Source organism: Schistocerca piceifrons, chromosome 3, assembly GCF_021461385.2.
Source record: "Schistocerca piceifrons isolate TAMUIC-IGC-003096 chromosome 3, iqSchPice1.1, whole genome shotgun sequence".
NCBI classification, from domain to species: domain Eukaryota; kingdom Metazoa; phylum Arthropoda; class Insecta; order Orthoptera; family Acrididae; genus Schistocerca; species Schistocerca piceifrons.
Genome location: NC_060140.1, coordinates 829,375,159 through 829,401,116, shown reverse-complemented (window position 1 = coordinate 829,401,116; position 25,958 = coordinate 829,375,159). Strand labels below are relative to the sequence as shown.

Below are 25,958 nucleotides of genomic sequence, written 5' to 3'. Positions count from 1 at the left end.
GCTTGTTCTGGTGACTGTCTTAAGATTTCGTTTTCCTCTGATTGTTTAATTGATGTGTGTTGTTCTTTGTTTGTTTGTTCTGGGATGTTTGAGTACTGTATTTTCTTCTTCTTCTGATTGCACATTATTTTGTTCTAGTATTTGTTGTACTTGTTGTTTGATGTTTTCTAATTCTGACTGGGGTATCCTGTTATTTTTTATTCTTACACGGATCTGATCAACTAGTCGTTGTTCTGTTAAAAATTTTAATTCTGTGTGTCTGGAAATAAATGTTGTGTATACCTGTGATCTGTATGCAGTTGTGTTGGTTCCTAAGTTTGTTGCTTGGTAATAACAGAACATGAGGTGTCGGTTAACTTCATCTGACCATCTCGTCCTCTGTCTTTGTTTCCTTCTAGGGTGGTTGCAGGAAGCATATCCTGCAAAACACCTCTATTTGGATTTAAATCATTTTCCGTGTGGCTAGCAGTGTTACATTTGTGGACGGGCATAGGGTTCAAGCGTCGTCCCCGACCATGATAGCGCTTGTCCGAGGCTTCATTAGTTCTGTCCTGAACCAACTAATCACACTAAAAGGGGGGTTAGCCCTATTAGTGGTTTGTTCTTTTCGTCGACTTTTATGACTAGCAGAACATACCGGAGGCCTATTCTTTTCCCAGGCCTCCACATGGTTTTCCCAGGCCTATTATTATTATTATTTCTTCTTCTTCACGAATGGTTCACTTAGGACCACGCGTAATCAACATTTGTTGGCCTTCCTTTTTGGCCAGTATTCCTTCATAAACAACGAATGGGCTAGCTTTCCTTGCGTAGACCGCATATGTCGGTTAGTTTTTCTCTCTTCTTCCTCAAAACCCCGTGTGTTTGTGATGTTTCTGATTTCATTTCTATCATGTAGATTTCGAGACCCTAATTCTCTCAGGTCTTTTTATATCTGTTTGTACCAGTTCGGTCTTGTAGTTTTGTTCTTTAAAAATGTATGGATTTTATGGGTTAACCTGTTTGAGTTCATTCTTTCTAAATGCCCCATGAACTGGATTCTTCTCTTGCGCATTGTGTCTGTTATTTTGGAGATATTTTTATATATTTCTGCATTGGGCTTTGGATAATGCACACCATGTTTAGTTCTTGGTCCTAGGATTTTCCTCATTATTTTACGTTCTTTCACTTCTAATTTCTCTTTTAGTGTTCTGTGTTGAAGGTTTAGTGTCTCAGATGCGTAGAGAGCTTCGGGTTAAATTACTGTTGTGTAGTGTCGTATTTTGCAGTTCCACAAGAAACTCTTTTTGTTGTAAATGTTTTTTTGTTAACTGAAACGCCGTCTCCATTTTCTGGGACTCTTGATCTGACATTTCTTTTCATTACAATTTTCTGCAATCCATTCATCTAAATATTTAAATTCTTTTACTCGAGAGATGTAGTTATTACCAATTTTGAGATCAGAAGGTGCATCATTGATGTCAGTCATAAATTTTGTTTTTTCAAATGAAATTTGTAATCCTATTTTTGCTGCCTGCTCTTGTAATAATTCTAGCTGTTTCTGTGCATCGGTAATATATTGGGCGATCAGTGCCACGTCATCAGCAAATGCTAAACAGTCTACTTCTATGCCCTTACGTCTTGGTCCCAGTCTGTGTGCTGGTGCACCTGCTTTTCTCCATTCTCTAACAACTTTTTCAAGAGCACAATTGAAGAGCACTGGGGACAGTACATCCCCTTGTTGTACTCCTGTGTCTATTTCAAATTCTGTGCTCAATTCTCCCATAAATTTTACTTTGGATTTGGTCTCTGTAAGTGTTTCTTTTATGATGTTTGTTGTCTTTTGATCTAGTCCTAATTCTGCTAATACTTCGAAAAGGGATGCTTGGTCTAAACTGTCATATGCTTTTTTAATGTCGACAAACGTGATGGCATAACTTTTGTTTGAAGTACTATGAAAATATTTCATTGAGTTTTTCAAGTTAAGGATTTGTTCTACACATGATCGACCTTTTCTGAATCCACCTTGGTATTCGCCTAGTTTTGAATCGAGCTGAGGTTCTGCTCGGTTTAGTAGGGCTTTAGACAGTATTTTGTATGTTGTTGACAATAAAGAGATTCCACGATAGTTGTTGGGGTTTGTTTTACTTCCTTTTTTGTACAGAGGATGTATGATTGCTGTCTTCCAGTCTGTGGGGATTTTTTCAGTTTTCCAGATTTCATGTATAATTTCTTTGAGTTTTGCGATAAGATTTTCTCCTGCATTTTTCCATAATTCCGCGATTATTTGGTCTTCTCCTGATGCTTTGTTATTTTTCAGTGACTGAATTATCTCTTTAACCTCCTGTAAACTTGGTGGCTTTGAATCTGGGTTTTGTTGTGTGTAATGGAACTCAAATTTTTCTGCAGGATTTTCACAATTCAGTAATTTAGAAAAGTGTTTTGCAAGAATTTCACAGTTTTCGGTGTTGGTATTGACAATTTGCCTATGTTCATTTTTGAATTGCAGTGATGGAGGAGAGTACTTTGTTAATTTTTGTTTGAATACTCTGTAGAAATTTCAGGAATTGTTTTTCTTAAAATCATTTTCTATGTCTTGCAATTTTTTGTCTTTGTGTTGTTTACAGACTGTTCGTATTGCTTTTGTGACTGTTTTCCTGGTATCTTTGAGATCTTCCAGGGTCTTTTGATTTTTGTTGCACAACCAATTTTGCCACGCCTGTTATCTGAGAGTTATCAGTTAGTCACACTCATCTGTCCACCATGGGTGTTTACATGTTCTTGTTTGCGGTGCTACAGTTTCAGCTGTTCTTAAAAGTCCTGCTTGCAGTTGTTGCCAATTTTGTTGTTTTAAATTTTGTGTTTCTTTTGTAAATTGTTCATTACCATTTATCTTTTGTACATCATATATATGGTGTAGAGATTTCTTAGAGAATTATTATTATTATCGCATTAATACCTTTTAGGGACTACTTTGTAATTTCAATTCCTAATCCTTTGTTGATCTTTTCTTTTACTTCTAATATTCCTTCATCGTTTCAGTATGTTTCTTGCTCTTGTCTTCAGACCACTTTGAGCTGGTTTTCATTTCCCTCTTGCCTTGGAATCCTCCTACTTTTAAAACCTTTCCCTAAAAATGTCTCTTTACAACATACCTTCTTCTTGTTTTATTTCTTTCCAAGTCTTTCCTAACGTCTTAAACCCAGGTGTTTCTCACTTTCTTTTCCTTAAGATATTTGAAGATCTGCTTGGAAAACCTATTATGATGTATTATTATTATTATCATTATTATTATTAATACTATCGTACAACACTCCAGAATATACACATAATACAAACACAATGAAATTAGACAGATGTTTAAATAGGACAATGGCACTTCATGCAACTTTTCCAGAGTTCTTTTAAAAGCATGGGGTGGGTAATTCTTAAGGTGTAAACAGATATGCTGTACAAACATCGAAAATTTGTCTTATCTGAAAATATTAGTTTTATGACAAACAAGGACATTTGCAGGAAACGGTGTTTGACGTTTCAATAACATTTCAATCAAGTTCCGGACCAAAGACTGAATTTTCTAAGTCACTAGCCAACAGCTTCCGTCTTCTGTTTAGCTTGCCTCCTCAAATCCTTCTATTTCTTCCAATTATCCCCTTTCTCTCATAGGACTTAACCTGTATTTTTCAGACCACACAATAGTTAATAATATTTGCTATGTTCTACGTCTCAATATCGTCACATAGTCAAATTGTATAGAGTTCAATATATCTTTCTACTAATATTCAACCTTCACGTGGATCATGTACAACAGATAGTTAATGCAAATACATATAGCATGGATGACAGCACGTTTATGCGCATACCCACAGTCGGTCAAAAGCTGCGATGGCAATTATAAATCCACTTTTTAGATATTTGTCTGACAGAATAAGAACGAGAGTGTGAACAATGTGATTTGAAACAGTCATAGTCCTCAGATCCATGTGGCTTGTTTCCAGTTTCCACTGATCACACATGAGCGCTCTACTGTTAATAGTGTTGCATGGATTGTAACAAAAAACTGTCATTATTTTGTTACTTATGTACCTTCCTGGAAGCTTCTTCTTTTTAATAAAGCCCATTGCTGAAATGAATCATGTTTGCATTAAACCAACAGTGCAATTCATAAAGTAACGGCAAAGATATTGCTCTATTCTTGAGGCTCTCGATCCGAAACTGAAACAATAGCAGGTAGTCTCACGTCAGCCACCCGTGGGAACATGCTTCACTGATATATAGGATGTATGGAAACTCTCTTTACAAATTTCAAGGACTCGTAGAGGGAAGTGATTACATAATGTTTTGTATAAGAAACCATGTCCGGAAACATCATCCAACGACGATACAGAGCGTCGAAGTTATAGGCGCCGGCACGTGTAAATGTTGCTATATACAGAGTGATTCCGTGATGATATTACACATTTTCTAGAATGATGGGAAGGGATAAATGTATCAATTTGATGTAAGGGCCCCTGCAGCAGAAACGAACGATTCGAAAGTTGTGAGCGAAAACCGTTCTGATATCGCTGACACTGGATTACATGTACTGGTATTCTTGTTTCTAAGATTGTAGGATAAGCAACTTTCAGAGCTGGTAGTATCAACCAAAACAAGAAAAAAATGTCTACTAAACATGGGCTCTACATCGCACGCCTTAAAAGCACTTGTTCAATAGAGGAGACGTTTTTCATAGCATCGAAGATGAACAAGTGCTCTTAGCTCCTCAGATATGGATTTTAGATACCATGTTTACCGAATATTTTTTTCTTATTTTGGTCCATACTATCACCTCTGAAAGTTGCCCATCCTACAATCTTGGCAACAAGAATATCAGTACATGTAGTCCAGTGTCAGAGGTATCAGAACGGTTTTCGCTTATAACTTTCGGCTCGTTCGTTTCCAGTACAGGGACTCTTACCTTAAATTGATAGATTTATTCTTCACCATCATCCTAAAAAGTTCGTACATCATGACGCAATCGCCCCGCATATACATACATTTACAGGCGCTGGCGCCTACAACTTTGACGCTCTACAGCGTAGTTGGATGAGGTTTCTGGAATGGGTTCCTATTAAAAATATTATGTACTCACTCCACTCCACAAGTCCTAGAAGTTTGTAACGGGAATTTCCGAACATTCTATATAACAGAAGAATATCTGAAAAAATAGGGTACCTAATTCTTTTAGATTGTGATATCATATATCTAAAAAAACTTTAAGATCAAAGAACATAAAATATACATGCATACTGTACGTTATATTAAAGAGGAAAGTTTCTTCTACTGTAGTACAAAAAACGAAAAATCAAATTTTCCCAATTTCTGGGTAGGTTTCCAGTCAAGATATTTGGGTAAAACAAACCAAAGGCAACTGTCCAGCTGCCGGCTACGAAATATTATTATAATATAAAATTTTTTTAATATTCTTAAAAGTTCCTGTACTTTCCGTATTTGCAAAAATGGTTCATATGTGTCTGTGCACTATGGGACTTAACATCTGAGGTCATCAGTCACCTAGACTTAGAACTACTTAAACCTAACTAACCTAAGGACATCACACACATCCATACCCCAGGCAGGGTTCGAACCTGCGACCGTAGCGGTCGCGCGGTTCCAGACTGAAGCGCCTAGAACCGCTCGGCCATACAGGCCGGCCTCCATGTTTGCGCTTTCTCGACAGAGGCTCTAACTATTTGTGTTCAAACAAGTAGCCTCGAAGTACCAGTTTCGCCGCTGGTATCTTCAGCTCTGTGAAACTATTAAATAAACAGCGCCCTGTTATTAGGCTGAAACCTTCAGACCGATGTAATTGGGCAGGTAGACATTACTGCGAATAAAAGCGATGGAATTTCTTAAGTAAAATTGTTTATCCTGACAATCCTAGCATAAAATAAAACGACAATCTCTACGTAGTTTTAGCTTGCACAGTTTCTAACCTTCTTTAACTAGTAGCACCAAGTTTCCCAGCCGGTGTCCACTCACATTCAGTGAGAAGCCATTACAATATCCACAGCTGTTCAGAGTAGTTTGATCGCCAGTTAAGTGAATTCAGTGTATGTCTCATTCGCCTTTCCCAAGTATACTTCGCCCTATTGTGATTTTTTAACAATGTACTGTATTCGCCCCCCCCCCCCCCCCCCCCATGAACCATGAACCTTGCCGTTGGTGGGGAGGCTTGCGTGCCTCAACGATACAGATGGCCGTACCATAGGTGCAACCACAACGGAGGGGTATCTGTTGAGAGGCCAGACAAGCGTGTGGTTCCTGAAGAGGGGCAGCAGCCTTTTCAGTAGTTGCAGGGGCAATAGTCTGGATGATTGACTGATCTGACCTTGCTGTGTTGGTACTGCGAACGGCTGAAAGCAAGAGGAAACTAAAGCCGTAATTTTTCCCGAGGGCATGCAGCTTTACTGTATAGTTAAATATTGGGTAAAATATTTCGGAGGTAAAATAGTCCCCCATTCGGATCTCCAGGCGGGGTCTACTCAAGAGGACGTCATTATCAGGAAAAAGAAAACTGGCGTTCTACAGATCGGAGCGTGGAATGTCAGATCCCTTAATAGGACAGGTAGGTTAGAAAATTTAAAAAGGCAAATGCATAGGTTAAAGTTAGATATAATGGGAATTAGTGAAGTTCGGTGGCAGGAGGAACAAGACGTTTGGTCAGGTGAATACAGGGTTATAAATACAAAAGCAAATAGGAGTAATGCAGGAGTAGGTTTAATAACGAATAAAAAAATAGGAGTGCGGGTAAGCTACCACAAACAGCATAGTGAACGCATTATTGTGGCCAAGATAGATACGAAGCCCACGCCTACTACAGTAGTACAAGTTTATACGCCAACTAGCTCTGCAGATGATGAAGAAATTGATGAAATGTATGGTGAGATGAAAGAAATTATTCAGGTAGTGAAGGGAGACGAAAATTTAATAGTCATGGGTGACTGGAATTAGACAGTAGGAAAAGGGAGAGAAAGAAACGTAGTAGGAGAATGTGGATTTGGGGTAAGAAATGAAAGAGGAAGCCGTTTGGTAGATTACTGCACAGAACATAACTTAATCTTAGCTAACACTTGCTTCAAGAATCATGAAAGAAGGTTGTATACATGGAAGAATCCTGGAGATACTAGTAGGTATCAGATATATTATATAATGGTAATACAGAGATTTAGGAACCAGGTTTTAAATTGTAAGACATTTCCAGGGGCAAATGTGGACTCTGACCACAATCTATTGGTTTTGAACTGTAAATTAAAACTGCAGAAACTGCAAAAAGGTGGGAATTTAAGGAGATGGGACCTGGATAAACTGAATAAACCACAGGTTGTACAGAGTTTCAGGGAGAGCATAAGGGAACAACTGACAGGAATGGGGGACAGAAATACAGTAGAAGAAGAATGGGTAGCTCTGAGGGATGAAGTAGTAAAGGCAGCAGAGGATCAAGTAGGTAAAAAGACGACGGCTAGTAGAAATCCGTGGGTAACAGATGAAATATTGAATTTAATTGATGAAAGGAGAAAATATAAACACGCAGTAAATGAAGCAGGCAAAAAGGAATACAAACGTCTCAAAAATGAGATCGACAGGAAATGCAAAATGGCTAAGCAGGGATGGCTAGAGGACAAATGTAAGGATGTAGAGGCTTATCTCACTAGGGGTAAGATAGTTACTGCCTACAGGAAAATTAAAGAGACCTTTGGAGAAAAGAGAACAACTTGTATGAATATCAAGAGCTCAGATGGAAACCCAATTCTAAGCAAAGAAGGGGAAGGAGAAAGGTGGAAGGAGTATATAGAGGGTCTATACAAGGGCGTGTACTTGAGGACAATATTATGGAAATGGAAGAGGATGTAGATGAAGATAAAATGGGAGATAACGATACTGCGTGAAGAGTTTGACAGAGCACTGAAAGACCTTAGTCGAAACAAGGCCCCGGGAATAGACAACATTCCATTAGAACTACTGACGGCCTTGGGAGAGCCAGTCCTGACAAATCTCTACCATCTGGTGAGCAAGATGTATGAGACCGGCGAAATACCCTCAGATTTCAAGAAGAATGTAATAATTCCAATCCCAAAGAAAGCAGGTGTTGACAGATGTGAAAATTACCGAACTATCAGTTTAATAAGTCACTGCTGCAAAATACTAACGCGAATTCTTTACAGACGAATGGAAAAACTGGTAGAAGCCGACCTCGGAGAAGATCAGTTTGGATTCCGTAGAAATATTGGAACACGTGAGGCAATACTGACCCTACGACTTATCTTAGAAGAAAGATTAAGGAAAGGCAAACCTACGTTTTTTAGCATTTGTAGACTTAGAGAAAGCTTTTGACAATGTTGACTGGAATACTTTCTTTCAAATTCTAAAGGTGGCAGGGGTAAAATACAGGGAGCGAAAGGCTATTTACAATTTGTACAGAAACCAGATGGCAGTTATAAGAGTCGAGGGACATGAAAGGGAAGCAGTGGTTGGGAAGAGAGTGAGACAGGATTATGGCCTCTTCCCGATGTTATTTAATCTGTATATTGAGCAAGCAGTAAAGGAAACAAAAGAAAAATTCGGAGTAGGTACTAAAATCCATGGAGAAGAAATAAAAACTTTGAGGTTCACCGATGACATTGTAATTCTGTCAGAGACAGCATAGGACTTGGAAGAGCACTTGAACAGAATGGACAGCGTCTTGAAAGGAGGATATAAGATGAACATCAACAAAAGCAAAACGAAGATAATGAAATGTGGTCGAATTAAGTCGGGTGATGCTGAGGGAATTAGATTAGGAAATGAGACACTTAATGTAGTAAAGCAGTTTTGCTATTTGGGGAGCAAAATAACTGATGATGGTCGAAGTAGAGAGGATATAAAATGTAGACTGGCAATGGAAACAAAAGCGTTTCTGAAGAAGAGAAATTTGTTAACATCGAGTATTGATTTAAGTGTTAGGAAGTCGTTTATGAAAGTATTTGTATGGAGTGTAGCCATGTATGGAAGTGAAACATGGACGATAAATAGCATAGACAAGAACAGAATGGAAGCTTTCGAAATGTGGTGCTACAGAAGAATGCTGAAGATTAGATGGATAGATTACATAACTAACGAGGTGGTATTGAATAGAATTGGGGAGAAGAGGAGTTTGTGGCACAACTTGACAAGAAGAAGGGACTGGTTGGTGGGGCGTGTTCTGAGGCATCAAGGGATCACAAATTTAGCATTGGAGGGCGGAGTGGAGGGTGAAAACCGTAGAGGGAGACCAAGAGATGAATACACTAAGCAGATTCAGAAGGATGTAGGTTGCAGTAAGTACTGCGAGATGAAGAAGCTTGCACAGGATAGAGTAGCATGGAGAGCTGCATCAAACCAGTCTCAGGACTGAAGACCACAACAACAACAACTGTATTCGCTATTACTAGTTCAAGTTAATTGCAGAAATTTTCTCCTGTCGAATTCTTGCTATCAAGCCCATATCCTCCCATATTCCCACTCTCTGCCCTGTCTTCCTATTTATCACGAATTCTACTCCCATTACACCATTTTCTGTTGGTGATCACATTATCCTGTATTTGTTTGACCAGAAATTCTCATCCTCCTTCCGTTTCACTTACTGACCTCGCACTATATCTAAACTGAGTCCTTATATTTCCTTTTTTAGATTTTCTGGATTTCCTAACACATTCCCTATCACATTCAGACTTCGAGAAATGAATCGCGGAATGTCAAAAGTCTGAGTCGCTGGGTTCCGTCATATTTCTCCTCAAACATCTTGAATGCTCGTTGTTTAGATCCCTCTGCTGGGTTCTTCTTCAGGATTCCACTGGCGTTCCTGGATGGCTGAACACTGGAGAACTTCGCAGTGGAATATGTAATGAATCTTCCCTCCTTGGAACTTTCGCACGCCGGCCGTTGTGGGCGGGTGGTTCTAGGCGCTACGGTCGCAGGTTCGAATTCTACCTCGGGTATGAATGTGTGTGATGTCCTTAGGTTAGTTAGATTTAAGTAGTTGTAAGTTCTAAGGGACTGATGACCTCAGATGTTAAGTCCCATAGTGCTCAGAGCCACTTGAACCATTTTTTCAACTTTCGTACATCAATTGAAATGCTCGATCCCACATAAATTTTGGCCAGACTTGGGTTAATTTTCGTACTTATATATTCCACTCCAGAAGACATTTTTAAACATATTTGATTGCCAAAAGATATTTCTGTGATAAAGTATTTACTATTATTTATATCGCAATATCTAATCTTGAACCATGAAAATACCTAATCACAATTGTCAACTCAAATGATCTGAAAACCAGTTTACAGTAAAGACAATATTATTGTGCTTCAGTTTAAACCGCCCGGCTAGCCGCGCAGTCTTCCAGAGCGGGGAGGCGTGCCGGTCCCCTGCACGAATCCGCCCAGCGAATTAGTGTCGAGGTCCGGTGTGCCGGCCAGCCTGTGGATGGTTTTTAAGGTGGTTTTCCACCTGCCTGGGAGAATGCGGCCTGGTTCCCCTTATTCAGCCCCAGTTACGTCATGTCAGCGATTGCTGCGCGAATACTGTCTCCATGTATGCATACACCATAATTACCAAGCAAACATTTGGGGTTTCACTCGTCTGGTATGGTATGAGACAGGGGGGTGGGGGTGGGGGGGGGGTCCACTGGGGGCCGAACCGCACTTTAACCCTGTGTTCGGTGTGAGGCGGCAGTGGGGTGGGTGGACTGCTGTGGCCTGTTGTGAGGTTGTGGACCACTGAGGACGACGGTGGGACGAAGCCTCTCCGTCGTTGCTAGGTCCCCGGTTGAATAAACAATACACACAATGCTTCAGTTTTCATGGGAACGAAATCCTGTCTTCATTTGTAATTTTTTTTTAATTTTAGCATCGATAATTAAATCGATCCTATAAAATTACAGGGAGCTGCTATTTTTCATATTGTCAAATACTCGCAGTCTTTGTTATTAACAATTAGCCATAGAAATCTTCACACAAATAATATTAAATTAAATCTGAAAAGCAATTTCGTTGAAGACAATCATGTTGATACTATTTTGGACTACATCCTGTTCTAGAAAATACTGGAAGCTTGGATCGTATTAGTTATAGAGAATTTTGGCGCGATGTGCGCCAGAGTGAGTTTAGCACGTATTAACTTTGGTGCATGTTACTCTCTGATGTACCGCGTTCTTTGTCTAGTTCAAGAACGTGGCACAATATTTTTTTTTAAAGAAGTGATGTTGTAGAAAGTGTATCGAGAACGTGGCAATAAATGAAGACCGTAATGAGATTTTCACTCTGCAGCGGAGTGTGCGCTGATATGAAACTTCCTGGCAGATTAAAACTGTGTGCCCGACCGAGACTCGAACTCGGGACCTTTGCCTTTCGCGGGCAAGTGCTCTACCATTTTTTTTTTTTTTTTTTTTTTTTTTTTTGTAGATGAATAATTCCCCGGTTCGATCCCGGGCGGGAACACAACAATTTTAATCTATATTTCGGATTTCATTTCCGAGATGACCTCACGTCCGCGTATGCAGAGACAAGCAATGTCGTATGCTAGACGGATAGGGCGTCATTTTACTGTCAAATACTGTTGCTCTCTTATTGCACCGGTATTTGGTAACTGAGAACGCCCCTAGCTCCATTATGGCTGGCAAAATTTATAATCCGGTTCTTCTGGGCTACTTCAAGTGCGCTTGCTACTGGCTTTCCTGAGCTCACCCTACTCGCCTTGTCACAGCTCTGTCAAAGTGTGATGCTAACTAATAATGAGAAACTCTTAGCCACGCTCAATCTTACATGCCACCCCTTGGTTGTTGCCGTCGCTAGTAAGATGAGGGTAGACTGTCGCACAATTAAGCTGAATCTCCACTCACGGTGCACATATTCCGCAAAGACAACCTTGTTTTCCGTTGCATGCAAAATTACCGTCTGCGTTTCTATCGAATTCCACCTACGTACTTTACTGGTGCCGCATTCTTGTTATATCCACGTGCTATAACAGGCGTCTACTCTTCATTGAGGAGCTGCAACCAGGACTGAGTTCCACCTACTCTTCAGCACGGTCAAAATGGCAGGGCTCGTCCGGGATTTGAACCCGGGACCTCCTGCACCCAAAGCAGGAATCATACCCCTTTTTTTTTTTTTTTTTTTTTTTTTCTACCGACCTTTTTTTTTTTTTTTTTTTTTTTTTTTTTTTTTTTTTTTTTTTTTTGTGAATCCTCCACTACAGTCCACCGCTCTACCAACTTTTTTTTTTTTTTTTTTTTTAAATGCTTGCAATTCAGTTTCAACTCATTATGAGCAAATGAAAGCGTAATTATTATTCCTCTAACAAATATATCTATTGAAAAAAAAATATTAAGGAACATCTACAACACAGCCACTTCAAAAGAAGTACACTACTGAAATTAAAATCCTAAAACATGACTATATAATGTAGACTGCTTTGTGAAAAAAAAAAAAAAAAAAAAAAAAAAAAACACGGAAACTTCAGTCCTGGTGTAGAGAAGAAACATACATAAAGGCGGCAAATCCAGAAACAGTATAAAAGAAAATGGCTCACACAGGTGACCTTAGCCAACACCCTCTCTTTCAAATGTCAGGCTAAGCATATTGGCAAAATCATCTCGGAGGCCTGGCAATCGCAAGCGCTGCCAGTAAGCAGTAAGCATGTACTGCCGAAACGCTAGGTGTCCATCCTCTTCATGACAACTGTTGACAAAATGTACGAAATGGCCAATCAACCACATGACGGTATGGAGCTTCGTTCGCGGAAAAAAGGAAGAATCGGGCCGGACGATGATGTCAATAGTATAAGCGGCTTCAGCAGACCTAGTGACAAAGGCAAGTTGTTTCCTGAGCCAACGCCAATTAGCAAGGTGCCCACAGCAGGTGAATCGATGTTCAAGGGTATCCACGAGACCACACCGAGTACAGGTGTCCGTGTCAGAAAGACCAATACGGTGCAGTCGTACATTGGTGGGAACCAAATTATTTATTACCCTATACCATCTGAGCTACCGAAGCACGACTCACGTCCGGTACTCACAGCTTTACTTCTGCCAGTACCTCGTCTGCACTTGCCCGCGAAAGGCAAAGGTCCCGAGTTCGAGTCTCGGTCGGGCACACAGTTTTAATCTGCCAGGAAGTTTCTAATGAAGACCGTGTTTAAAAGAAACATAATATTCCAGCGACTTGTTATTTGAAAAACCCAGGACCAAATATTATAAGAGTTTACATAGTGAGAAAGAAGCCAGCCGAGTAATTGAGACCGACTTTGCGAAATAAGTAATATTTATCTGCCGGTGTAATATATTTTCTATTATGTAGTAATTTAAACATTGTCAAAACTGTCATATAGCTAGAACAATGTATGCACACAAACATGAATTCTTCGTTGTAAATGAACGTTAAGTATCGGAATTGCGTTATCAGTAACACGCAGCCTAACGACTCAAACGACTTTGCCAACAGTAACTTGGGTTTGTTTGGTCGCCTGCTTTTCAACGAAAAGTGTAGTCCTTTATAAGAGCTGACCAGGAGGATTGTACTAACACGTTTTCGCACGGATTCCGGCGCCTGTTCTCAGCAGAAGATAAACATGGCAGGAGTTTCCTAGTCAACGACAGTATTACTGCCGCCCGGTGTAGCCGATGGGTCTAGGGCGTCTTGTCACGGTCTGGGCGGCTCCCCCCGGCGAAGGTTCGAGTCGCCCTCGGGCATGGGTGTGTGTGTTGTCCTTAGTGTAACTTACTTTTAAGTTAGAGTAAGTAGTGTGTAACCTTAGCAACCGATGACCTCAGCAATTTGGTCCCATAAGACTTAACCACAAATTTCCAAAATTTCCGCAGTATTACTGCACTCTGGAGTGAGAGAGCTTAACGTAGGTCAGCACGTAATCGGGGTTGTGGAGCGAAGTTTGAGCGAAGGAAGGAAGGAAGGTACAACTACAGGTACGCAATGAAAACTGTGCTAACCTTGATGATTAGAGTTATGAAGTGGATGGTCCGTCACCAAAAGCACAGACGCAAAGTACGTCATCTGCTGCATCTATTTCACTGGAATCCGTTCCAGTTTTATCCGCCGTGTCGGTTTCCATATAATTGTCATCATGTGCTGCTTATTAATCTCACTCTCAAGACCAACATTTATTATTAAGTTCTGTGTTGCTTTTTCCATTAACCCACCAGTACGCTAATATTCATTTTCAGTTCCTTTTTACATGTTCACAGGCTTTTAATCAGTTATGTTTGGTAATCTTACATAAAGACTCTTTGGTTATTTGTTTTAGCGTAGTTAAATAACTGAAAGAAACTTTTTTGTGTGCAATTTTTTGTTTCATTGTATTCCAGATTACAGACAATCTATAGCATTCAAATTACAGTGGCATGGCGGGAGCCTCAGGACAGCTTTAAAACTGCGTCTGCTTTAAAAACACGCTTCTGCTTATTATGACACATAATTTGTAAACACTTTACATTTTGTTAAATATTAAGCTTAGTTCAAAGCTGATTTTATTCTGAATGACCCACTCAGTTATGTCCTTTTTGCGAGTTGCAGTAGTACGGGCTTTAGTTGTCTGACGAGTATGATACAATGGGCTATCAAAACCAATAATACTAGCAGCTGGGATGTTGGGATTCAGTTTCTCTTGTAACACTTGCGATAGTTACCTCACTGATTTCATCGTGACTATCTTGGGAATTCGGTATGTCTTCGTACAACCAACACTTCTTCATGGCGTAACGCGTCTGCACCCATTGGTTTATATGGCCCCTTTTAATTTTTTTTTTTTTGAGTGCTCCCAAATATTTCCAAAGCTTTGGAACAATGTTGCAACATACTGCTAGAACAGTCTCTTATTTTTACATTTTTAGAAGCGAAATCTCATATATTCCTAAATCTTCCGAAATGTTTCCCTTCCCCCTGAATTTCATTTCAGTTTTTGAAAATGTAATCAACTTCCTCAACGTTGGGATTTACTTCTTCTCCTGATAATACTCCAAAAATTTTCTCCGAATAAATGCTTAATGAAGTCATCTAGAAAAACAACTTTTTTACAATGCCTTCGTTTTATACGGTTTAACTTTTTCTCCGGTTTCTTCTTCTTTCTTATAGTCTTTCAAAATGTGTTATACTGTTCTTCCTGCCATTTTTACCACGGACAAGATTACTCTCTGTAGCGGTATCGATAGCTGATTCTGCTTTTTCTTATTCGTGACAAAACTGCAAAACTTTGAAAATAAGCTCTTTTTCACCTGAAAGTGTCCACTTCCACTACATCTTCCTCTGTTTTCCATTCTCAGGAGTATTCATGGTTATGGATAACACCTCACTACACTACAGACGATATTTCACGAGGACATGCTAAACCACTTGACAGTACATGCACAACTGACCCAAAAGCATTGACAGTGCCATACGTTTTCCTAAGATGCCACTGTACTTGCTTACTGTAATGTCACTGCCTGTTTCCGATAGCTGCCACGGGAGGCGAAGTGCAAAAATATCGTGGTTGGGTAGTACCTGTCCAACACACGTCCCTAATGGAACAAGGACGCCCTCTTCTGCTACTGCACAACTCAGTCACGATAGTAGTTCACCATTTGCCAGTGCTGATCAGAGAACACACGTCGCGGCTTCAGTTTTACAATCACAGGCAGATTCTAGTAGACCCTAGTTTTCTCAATTTCGGACGATGACGCCTGTTTTGTCTGCCTGGTAAGTCACCTCCACACTCATCCGGACCTCATCAGTGACTTGATTCTCTCACTGCCAGCCTCGCACAAGTATTAGACAGCGAAAACACTGCTCATTGAGCATCTTTCTCACTCTCCGGCAGAGGCTATACACCACATTATTCACGACGAGCACCTTGACAACCACACTCCTTTGCAGTTTTGGCAGCGCCTACATCCATTAATTTATGATCAAGCATTACCTGATGCCACGCTTTGGAGATTGTGGATGGTCAAAATGCCGTTGTATCTGCAACTTCCTCTACTGTCTCGCGCCGCTGATCCACCTGAGGTTCTTTTATGCATGGCAGATGGGGCTTACGCTATCATTTGTCACTGACACCACCTGTCATGGACGGCGTCTCCATCACCTTCAGTTGGCACGCCTGCACCTTCAGTTCCGTGCCCTGCCGGCAGAGGCCAGCGTGCTCGCCTCGGTGCCTCAGCTGCCAGTCAGCATCTGCCACCTAGCGACCTATAGGAGGTACTGCCTGCGGCTTCCCAACAGCCACCGACCTCACCCGAGCAGCAGCCCAATGGACTGCCAGCCCCGATGCAGTAGGCTGCCGCCCCCTCCGCTCCGCACCGCCTCGCCTAGCAGCCTACCCACTGTGCTGGTTCCATGCTACTTACTGGGATGACGCTAGCAACTACCGCACACCTCGCACCTACCCAAACGATTCCAGCAGGCACGTTTAGGCGCCATGTCCCGGCACATTCCTTCACGGTACCTACCATCCGACACTGCATCACTCGCTTCAGCGGTGTGATGCCTCTATGCCACAGACATGTCACTGGGCATTCGCTTTCTCGTCGACACTGGCGTCGACGTTAGCGTTATCACAGCCAAGCACGCTGGCAACACTCTTTCACCTACTACCTTCACCTTGATCGCCGACAATCATTCTCCTGTTGCGGTCCATGGCTCCATCAAGATGTCACCTATCACCTTCCCTTGGACATTCCACGTTGTTGACGTGGATGAACCTGTGATCAGGTTGGATTTTCTACATCAGTACGACCTTTCACCAGACCTGCAAGCTTCCATGCTCTGCCATGTGTTTGGCTCTACTGTTCTGTGCTCACACGAGTTCAGCACGACTTCACTCTCCGCCTCCTTCATGTTCATTCCTGCTCAAGTGCTCTGACCTGTCGAATGTGCACTCACAAATTGAAGAACTCCACACCCAGAATGCCACCTTATGCACCCACATTGCCTCTACCTCCACTGAGTTGTCACGTGCACGGCGTACAATACATCGGCTATCTGCAGAACCGCAACAAGGCAACCCAACACACGCCTCTACTACGTGTTCTTGCCAACCTGCTCCTGTGTCGAACATTCCAACACCTGCTGTCGTTTTCACATCACTGCAGCTGAATCTCCAAGACACACCTTCATGCACCCCTGCTAATTCTCCACACCGTGTGCCTCCTGCACCAAGCCTTTCATTGTCAACTACAGCCAAAGCCCCACCTATGCTGGCTTAGTTCATCAAGGTCAGTGAACCAACATTGCCTGCGGATCCCTTCTTGACCCCTCTTTCCAACCCCCCTTTGCGAGTATTGGCCATCAGTAATGGCACTTGTCATTGGATTTGCACCAACAATGGTTGACCTGTATGTTATCAGGCCAGGGGTCTTAACGGTTCCAAACTTATGCGTGCCAAGGAGATCGTTCAGGATTTGTTGGCTTCGGGCATCCTCCATCCCTCCGATAGAAACTGGCCTTCACCCATTCACCTTGTACCTAAAAAGGACAGCACCTTACGCATGTGTGGGGACTACAGGTCTCTTAACGCTTGCACCATTATCGATAACTATCCCATTCCTCATATAAAGGATTTCACACAATTACTACATGGTTCTAATTTTTTCTCTGTTTTATATTGTTCCAAGGCATACCATCAGGTCCCTATGCATCCACCAGATATTCCGAAGATGGCCATCATCACACCCTTTGGCCTATTTGAATTCTTTTACATGCCTTATGAATTGAAAAATGCTGTGCAAACATGGCAGCAGTTCATTGACTCCATTTTGTTCCCTCGCCATTTGCTTATGCTTACTTAGATTATGTACTGATCTTTTCCTCCTCCACTGAGGAGCATCAAGTTCACCTTGATGCAGTTTGTTTGGCCCTCACTGCCAATGATGTGGTCATCAATCATGATAAATCTCAACTGTGTTCCACACCATACCATCTCCGCCGACGGCCTCCGACCAACGAGTTCTCATGTCGAAATCAGTTGATCTCCCTCTCCCTGAGACTAATGCTCAGCTCCATCATTTTCTGGGTATGGATAATTTTTATCGCCGCCATATTCCTCAGGCTGCCTCTGTCCAAATGGACCTCTCCGACGCCCTCTCCTGTAAGAACACCACTGGGAAACTGAAGTTGGAGTGGACCAAACCCATGCTCGATGCATTTGGTAACCTTAAAACTGCCCTCGCCAAGGCCATCACACTAGTCCACCCTGATCCTGAGGCCTGTGTCTCGAACACTACTGATGCCAGTGACTTAGCTGTGGGCACTGTTTTACAACAGCACACCGCTGACTCCACCCAACCCCTCTTTTTCTTTTCCAAGAAACCGACTAAATGGTCAACTTCCTACCGTGAGCTCCTCGCAGTGTAAGAGGAGATTAAAAATTTCCATTGTGACCTCGAGGGGCGGTCTTTCACGATCTATACAAATCACAAGCCACTAGTGAATTCTGTTCGTAATCCTACTACAGACCTGCCACCGAGACATTTCCGCCATATGGACTACATCTGTTAGCACTCTTCCAACGCGTGCTATATCCACAGTGTGGAGTATGTTGTGGCAGACTACCTTTCCTGCATCTGCATGCTAACTGCACTGGTGAATCTGGAAGAGCTCACCCTACTTCAGGCTGAAGACGATGATATACAGCAAATAATATCAGAAAACGAATCATCGCTCTCTGTCCAACCCCTTATAGTACACGGGTCGACGATCCCTGTCCTTTGTGAACCACTGCGGCCACACCCCACCTCCTGGTTCTTACCACTCTTCGTCACGGCGTCTTTACTGCCTTGCACATCTTGGCCCATCCTGGAATGAGCCACGACACGGCTGTTTAAGGAGTGCATTGTCTGGCCCGGCGTGAAGCACGACTGCCACACTTGGACCTGTGCGTGCATCCTGTGCCAGTGCAGTAAGATCGAAAGGCACGCTCAACCTCCTTGGGTTATGTTTGACATTCCAAAGGGGCGTCTTCAGCACGTCCATAACCACGTCATAGGTCCCCTCACTCCTTCTGAGTGTTACAGATATATCTTATAGATAATTGACCACGTGACTGGCTGGGTCGAGGCGGTCCCTCTTTTTGACATCACGGCCGAGACAATCGCACGCTCTTTCATCTCAGCTTGGGTTACTTGTCTCGGCTGTTCCCCGTCTCTCATGATCGACCAGGGATTCCAGTTTGAGTCCATCCTCTTTGCACAACTCTACGAACTTTGCGATTTCTGTGACGTTGCCAAATTTCACACTATGATTTACCACCCACAGGCGAATGGCCTGGTCGAACTGTGCCACCACACACTCAAGGCTATGCTTATGTGCCACGGTGGCCTATGGTCCGAGGCCCTCCCGTGGGTCATGCTGGGTATTCGCTCAGCCCATAAAGAAGACTGGAACGCCTCACTTGCTGAGATTCTATACGGTGAACCCCTCCTCCTTCCATCAGCCACTACTGTGGATCTTCCCTCTCTGGTTGAATGGGCTCGTACAAACGTCACACGCCTCTGCACCCCCCTTCCATGCCCTCACTCCACCCTGCCTGTGTTCGTCCACAAGGACCTTGCTTCGTGTGACTTTGTGATGCTGTGGGACAACACTGTGAGAACAGCCTTGCAGCCGCCTTATTCGGGCCCTCACCGCATGCTATGTTGCGGTACGGACACATTCATCATCCACCTACACGGGCGCCCAGAGACTGTGTGTGTTAATCGATTGAAACCGGCGTAGTCACTCACCCTCCTGCCTCCCGACGTTGCTCACCTGCCTTCAGCCGATGTCTCTCCACCTGCGCAGCCGTTGAAACCACAGGACCCTTGCACCGCAGATTCCGATGCGCATACTCCTCGCGCCGGCCGCCGCCTACAACCACCACGCTGGCACGAAGATTATGAACTCGTGTGATGAAGCTTCCCTCCGCCGTGCTCCGAACTACCGGGTGAAGGGGGGAGGGGGGGGGCTCTGTGTCGTCTCTGGCGCAGAGTACCCTATCTTTGACTGCTATTTCTTTGGACTGCTTTTGTTCTAGCTTCTTCTCGTCGTGTAACTTTTTCTTCTGCCATGTTTGTTCGTTTTGTCTCAGTGATTAATAAATGCAATTTCCATGCTTTGTGTGTGTTATTACCGACCAACCATAGGTGATAACCCCGAGTTTTATAATTCCTTAGTTTTGAGCGAGTTTAACGATGTTGCAGGGAGCAGGGACAAGAATGTCCGTTGTTGCATATATCGCCCCTCTGAATGCGTGGAGCTTAAACGCATCAACGTTCTCAACTCTTCCACTATCAGCGTTCACAAAATTCCTTTCTATTGCTACTTAAAAGTTGTAACCTGTTTTTCATTGCTAAATAGCTAAACTGTTCACAAAAAATTACGCGAAAACCTCGTAATTTCGTCTAACGCTTCACAACACACGTACAGCATCGTCTTGCTCCTAGTCTGTGACGTCACCAGAACATCAGCCAATAACAGAGCGTTTTCGATCACGTGACCAGAGCTTGATATTTCATGATTTTTAAGCTTTAATTACATGAAAATAACTGATGGTTTGTGAGAATATTAATGTTGTTCACATGTCATGATCAATCAGAATAACAACAATCCAAACCATATTTTTAAAATTAGGAAAACAGCCTATTGTTGCTAAATACGAGCCACAAACGGCTAGAATCTTCAAAACATTAGCTTTTGAAGCAAACGTAATTACGAAACTTCCTGGCAGATTAAAACTGTGTGCTCGACCGAGACTCGAACTCTGGACCTTTGCCTTTCGTGGGCAAGTGCTCCGCCATCTGAGCTACCGAAGCACGACTCACGCCCGGTACTCACAGCTTTACTTCTGCCAGTACCTCGTCTCCTACCTTCCAAACCTTACAGAAGCTCTCCTGCGAACGTTGCAGAACTAGCACTCCTGAAAGAAAGGATATTGCGGAGACATGGCTTAGCCACAGCCTGGGGGATGTTTCCAGAATGAGATTTTCACTCTGCAGCGGAGTGTGCGCTGATATGAAACTTCCTGGCAGATTAAATCTGTGTGCCCGACCGAGACTCGAACTCGGGACCTTTGCCTTTCGCGGGCAAGTGCTCTACCATCTAAGCTACCGAAGCACGACTCACGCCCGGTACGACTCACGCTGCAGAGTGAAAATCTCATTCTGGAAACATCCCCCAGGCTGTGGCTAAGCCATGTCTCCGCAATATCCTTTCTTTCAGGAGTGCTAGTTCTGCAAGGTTCGCAGGAGAGCATCTGTAAAGTTTGGAAGGTAGGAGACGAGGTACTGGCAGAAGTAAAGCTGTGAGTACCGGGTGTGACTCGTGCTTCGGAAGCTCAGATGGTAGAGCACTTGCCCGCGAAAGGCAAAGGTCCCGAGTTCGAGCCTCGGTCGGGCACACAGTTTTAATCTGCCAGGGAGTTTCATATCAGCGCACACTCCGCTGCAGAGTGAAAATCTCATTCTGGAAACGTAATTACATTTATAAAAATATCCCTGTATTAGAAAGCCGAGCGAAGCATAAGAATGGCTGATTCACTAGAACCGATAAAAATTTTTTGAAGCATCAATGAAAGTGCCTATGATAATAACAACAACAGAAATATATGCTTCTCATACATGAAATATTCAGCTGAATAAGCTGCAAATCAACACATATTCGAAAGTATTTCCTCAGAAACAAGCTGTGGTTTATGTCATTGAATCATTGCGATTCAGCTCTTTTTAAATGTATTTCACTATAATTCATGTGTCTTGGTAATTTAATTACGCATGTAACGCAAAACTGTAAAACTATTTCGTTCATTAAGTAGAAAATAACTGAAAACAATCATCATCCTTATGACGCATGTGACTGCTTTCTCACCTCTTGGAGCGCTAGTATCGCTCCATCTGACAAATGGTAACAACTTTTGCACCAGAGAGTGTCGTGACTGTTTATGTTAGGCTGTGACTGTACTCGAAACGTCTTGACTTCCGCTCCACGTGAAATGGCATCCCATGAAATTCCAGCAAAAGCGGAAGAATACATATTGAAATGTTTACATTAGGTTTATTCTTATGATGAAGGCAGTGACATCAGTTGGTGTTAGTTTGCGGTAGTGTGGTGGAGTGGACAGAGACAGTAGTGGAGAGAATGTCAGCCGGTTGAGAGTAGGACTGTCGATATTTTTAAAATTTAGCGGTAATCTGATATATTTATGTTTAAAAAAAATCATTATTGCCCCCGATATAACTAAAATGTATCGATATATCGACGGAAAAAATATCGATGTACCGGCCTATAAAAACATCGGTTGCACATTGTAAATATACTGCCGGTTTTAGAGCTGTGTATTTAAGTATTGATTTATTCTTGGATATTCTGGACATCAACAAGTTATCAGCTTGCTTATTCCCGTTAGAGCAAGAATTGAAAGGAAACCGATCCACGTGAACGCTTGGCTACAACCACTTTGCTAACAATGGTAACTGCCTGTAGGTGGCACGATAAAAGGCGTCCGATGGCTCAACCTTTCGATTCCGTCATATATCGGATTTATCTATAACACTTCTTGTTGGCTGCCCTATTTTTTCATTTCTGAAAACGCTAGCAAACTAGCAGTTGTAGTGTCAAAATTGCGTGGTGAAGTTAAACGTTGCAGTTTGTGTTAGTAGCGCCGAGCGCCGAGTACGTCAGCATTTCCCCTCGCACGTCTCCGTCCACCGTAAAGACCAGTCTTGTCATTTAGATTTTTGTTCGTCATTTTCAGCAACTGTTTATGAAGAATGCCAGTGTGAAGAAGGAGCATGCTAGTTGCGTTAAAAATTGTTTGTAACGCAACTGGTGTGCTATTTCTTCACATCGGAAATCTTGTTATTCTATTCACACGGCCACCGCCAGGCGCAGTCGGACGTCTTCTTTGTGCCACCTATACTGGCTTTACACAGTCAAAGAGAAAGACTGCTCAAAAAATAGTAAGACTCCTTCAAACAGTGAAAGCAGAATTATGTTTTACTACAGTTTCAAAAGAACTGTTATTTACCGAAAATTTGGTAAAAATACAATATAAATAAAAAATATCGGCACCCGATATTGCCATTCGACATCGATAAACAGTGTAGTATCGACCAATATTTAACGACGTTATTTGGAGAAATATCGATATATCAATATATCAATCTTTCATCAACAGCAGTAGTTAAGACGAGCGACCGACCTGTGCGCCGACGATGCCGTTGCCGCCGTAGAAGTTGTGGGCGTACATGTGCATGGAGCCGCCCTTGCCGCGCGCGCAGCCCGAGCGCCGGCCCGTCAGCTCGGCCAACACCCCCAGCGGCGGCACGCCCATCAGGTAGGTCCAGCCGTGCACGCGGTACGCCGAGATGACAGAGTCCTGCGGCCGCATCACACACCGCATGCCGACCGCCACCGCCTCCTGCAACAGTGCCGCCGAACGCATTGCAATCACTCTGAAAGTGGAGTTTCTCCAGAGGTCTAATCAAAAGCATCCGGACTTCTATTAGTGGACATTATTATGGAATTTGTCCGCCATTAGCCTTTACGACGGCTGGAGCTCAGCTACCAACACTTTAATAAAGGTCTCTCAGTGCCTGTGGAGGAATAGTAGCCACTCTTCCTCGGAAGCCAAAACCAGAGAAGGTAGTAATGCTGAACACTGGGATATGGAGCGAAGGCGTTGTTCTGCTTGATCTCAAACGTGTTCCATTGGGTTTAGGTCAGGACTCTGAGCAGGGCAGTCTATTTCAGGAACATTATTGACCATAAACCATTGTCCCACAGTTACAGGAGCGAAGTCAACACTCTGCTTCATCCCAAAGGTTTTCCACTGGGTTTAGTTCAGGACTCGGAGCAGGGAAGTCTGTTTCAGGAATATCATTGGCCTTAAACTACTGTCTCAGAGATACTGAAGCTACATCGACGTTTAGCTTCATCCCAAAGGTGTTTCACTGGGTTTTGGTCAGGACTCTGAGCAGTACAGTCTGTTTCAGGAATATCATTGGACTTAACCTATTGTCTCAGAGATACTGCAGCTACATCGACGTTCAGCTTCATCCAAAAGGTGTTCCACTGAGTTTAGGTCAGGACTCGGAGTAGGGCAGTCTGTTTCAGGGATAATACTGGCCATAAACCATTGTCTCATAAATACTGGAGCGAAGTCGGCATTCTGCTTCATCCCAAAGGTGTCCCACTGGGATTAAGTCAGGACTCTCAGCAGGGCAGCATACTTCAGGAATATTATTGCCCATAAACCATTTTATCAAAGATCTTGGAGCTAAGTGGACCTTCTGCTTCATCCCAAAGATGTCCCATCCCACTAGGCTTAGGTCAGGACTCTGAGCAGGGCACTCTATTTCAGGAATATATTGGCCATAAAACATTGTCTCACAGATATTGGAGCGAATTCGACGTTCTCGTTCATCCCAGAGGTGTTCCACTTGGTTTAGGTCAGGACTGTGAGCAGGGCAGTCTATTTCAGGACTATTATTGGCTGTAAACCATTGTCTCACAGATACTGGAGCGAAGTCGACGTTCTGCTTCAACCCAAAGGTGTTCCACTGGGTTTAGGTCAGGACTCTGACAAGGGAACCTCCCCATCGCACCCCCCTCAGATTTAGTTATAATTTGGCACAGTGGATAGGCCTGAAAAATTGAACACAGATCAGTCGAGAAAACAGGAAGAAGTTGTGTGGAACTATGAAAAAATAAGCAAAATATACAAACTGAGTAGTCCATGGGCAACACAGGCAACATCAAGGATAATATGTACGCAAGAGCGCTGTGGTCCTGTGTTTAGTGTGAGCAGCTGTGGAGCGAGAGGTCCTTGGTTCAAGTTTACCCTCGAGCGAAAAGTTTACTTACTTTATTTTTGCAAAGTTATGATCTGTCCGTTCGCTCATTGACGTCTCGGTTCACTGAAATAAGTTTAGTGTCTGTGTTTTGTGACCGCGCCGCAAAACCGTGCGATTAAAGTGCGCGTCATTTATGTTGGCGGCCGGGTTCAGGTTCGTTCTGCGCATCTGACGTCACAAAACACAGTCAGCCAATGAACAGAGAACGAAGTTGCCAGATCTCGACTGCAGAGCAGAGCATGGACGAGTGTCTTCAGTTTTAGAAACGTTCAGTCATAAATAAAGCAATAGAACAAAAGCAATGTCTTGATAGCAGACTTTCTTTTATAGAAAGTTTGGAAAAAGCATTCTTTATACCAATTGCTTCATATTCTATTAATTAATTAAACCAAACAAGCAATAAGACTCCTAATTCAGGCGATAGCAAGGAAAGGTGTTTGTATCAACCTCACGAACCGCTTTTTCGCATTAAAGAACGGCGGTAATTGTTTATTTCCTATTGTACTTCGACGAAGCGTGAGTAATTCATAGTCAATTCATACGTCAGTATTTTGCGTGACGTGTTATACTCCTCATGGCAATCAGTAGCCATATGAGTTGCTATAGTGTAATGGTTAAGGAGGTGGGCTACTACGCGAAAGGTTGTGAGTTCAAACCTTGTGCGGTGCTTATTATTTTCATTATTTAAAAACAATATCGAAGTGCCTTTCGTCACGAATTATATTCGTTTGAATGCATTTTTTTGAAATTTCTAGTACTTTGTCTCTTCATTAACCCTTTCGCTGCTGCAAACACGTGCTCTCCGCATCCCGCGCTGTGCGGGATTTTGTCATCACTGCACTGCTCGCCTGTGCAGACACATGATGTTCCCACTGCTTTGACACACTTATTATTCGATTTCATAAAAACTATTTGGCCCAAAAATTAGATTTTTACACGTCTTCTTGACTGATACCTTCCCCCCATAAATGACTTAATTTTGATTCGATGTTCAACGCAGTTATTATGCAGCACAAAGCATTGCACGAAATTTTGAAAAGTTTCCAGAGGTATAAGTCCATAGCGTGTACTTTCCGTATGGTCGATTTTAGTTGCCACAATGTTGAGA

The 25,958-nt window shown here is 42.7% G+C and overlaps 1 protein-coding gene across 1 annotated transcript in view; it reads right to left on the bottom strand.

Annotated features, from left to right (window-relative positions):
- LOC124789525 (pyruvate dehydrogenase E1 component subunit alpha, mitochondrial-like) overlaps positions 1 to 25,958 on the bottom strand; it is a 121,252-nt gene that overhangs the window by 35,998 nt on the left and 59,296 nt on the right. The window contains exon 4 of the mRNA XM_047256918.1: positions 23,197 to 23,415. Coding sequence (XP_047112874.1) covers positions 23,197 to 23,415 — 219 coding nt within the window. The remainder of the gene's footprint in view (positions 1 to 23,196; positions 23,416 to 25,958) is intronic.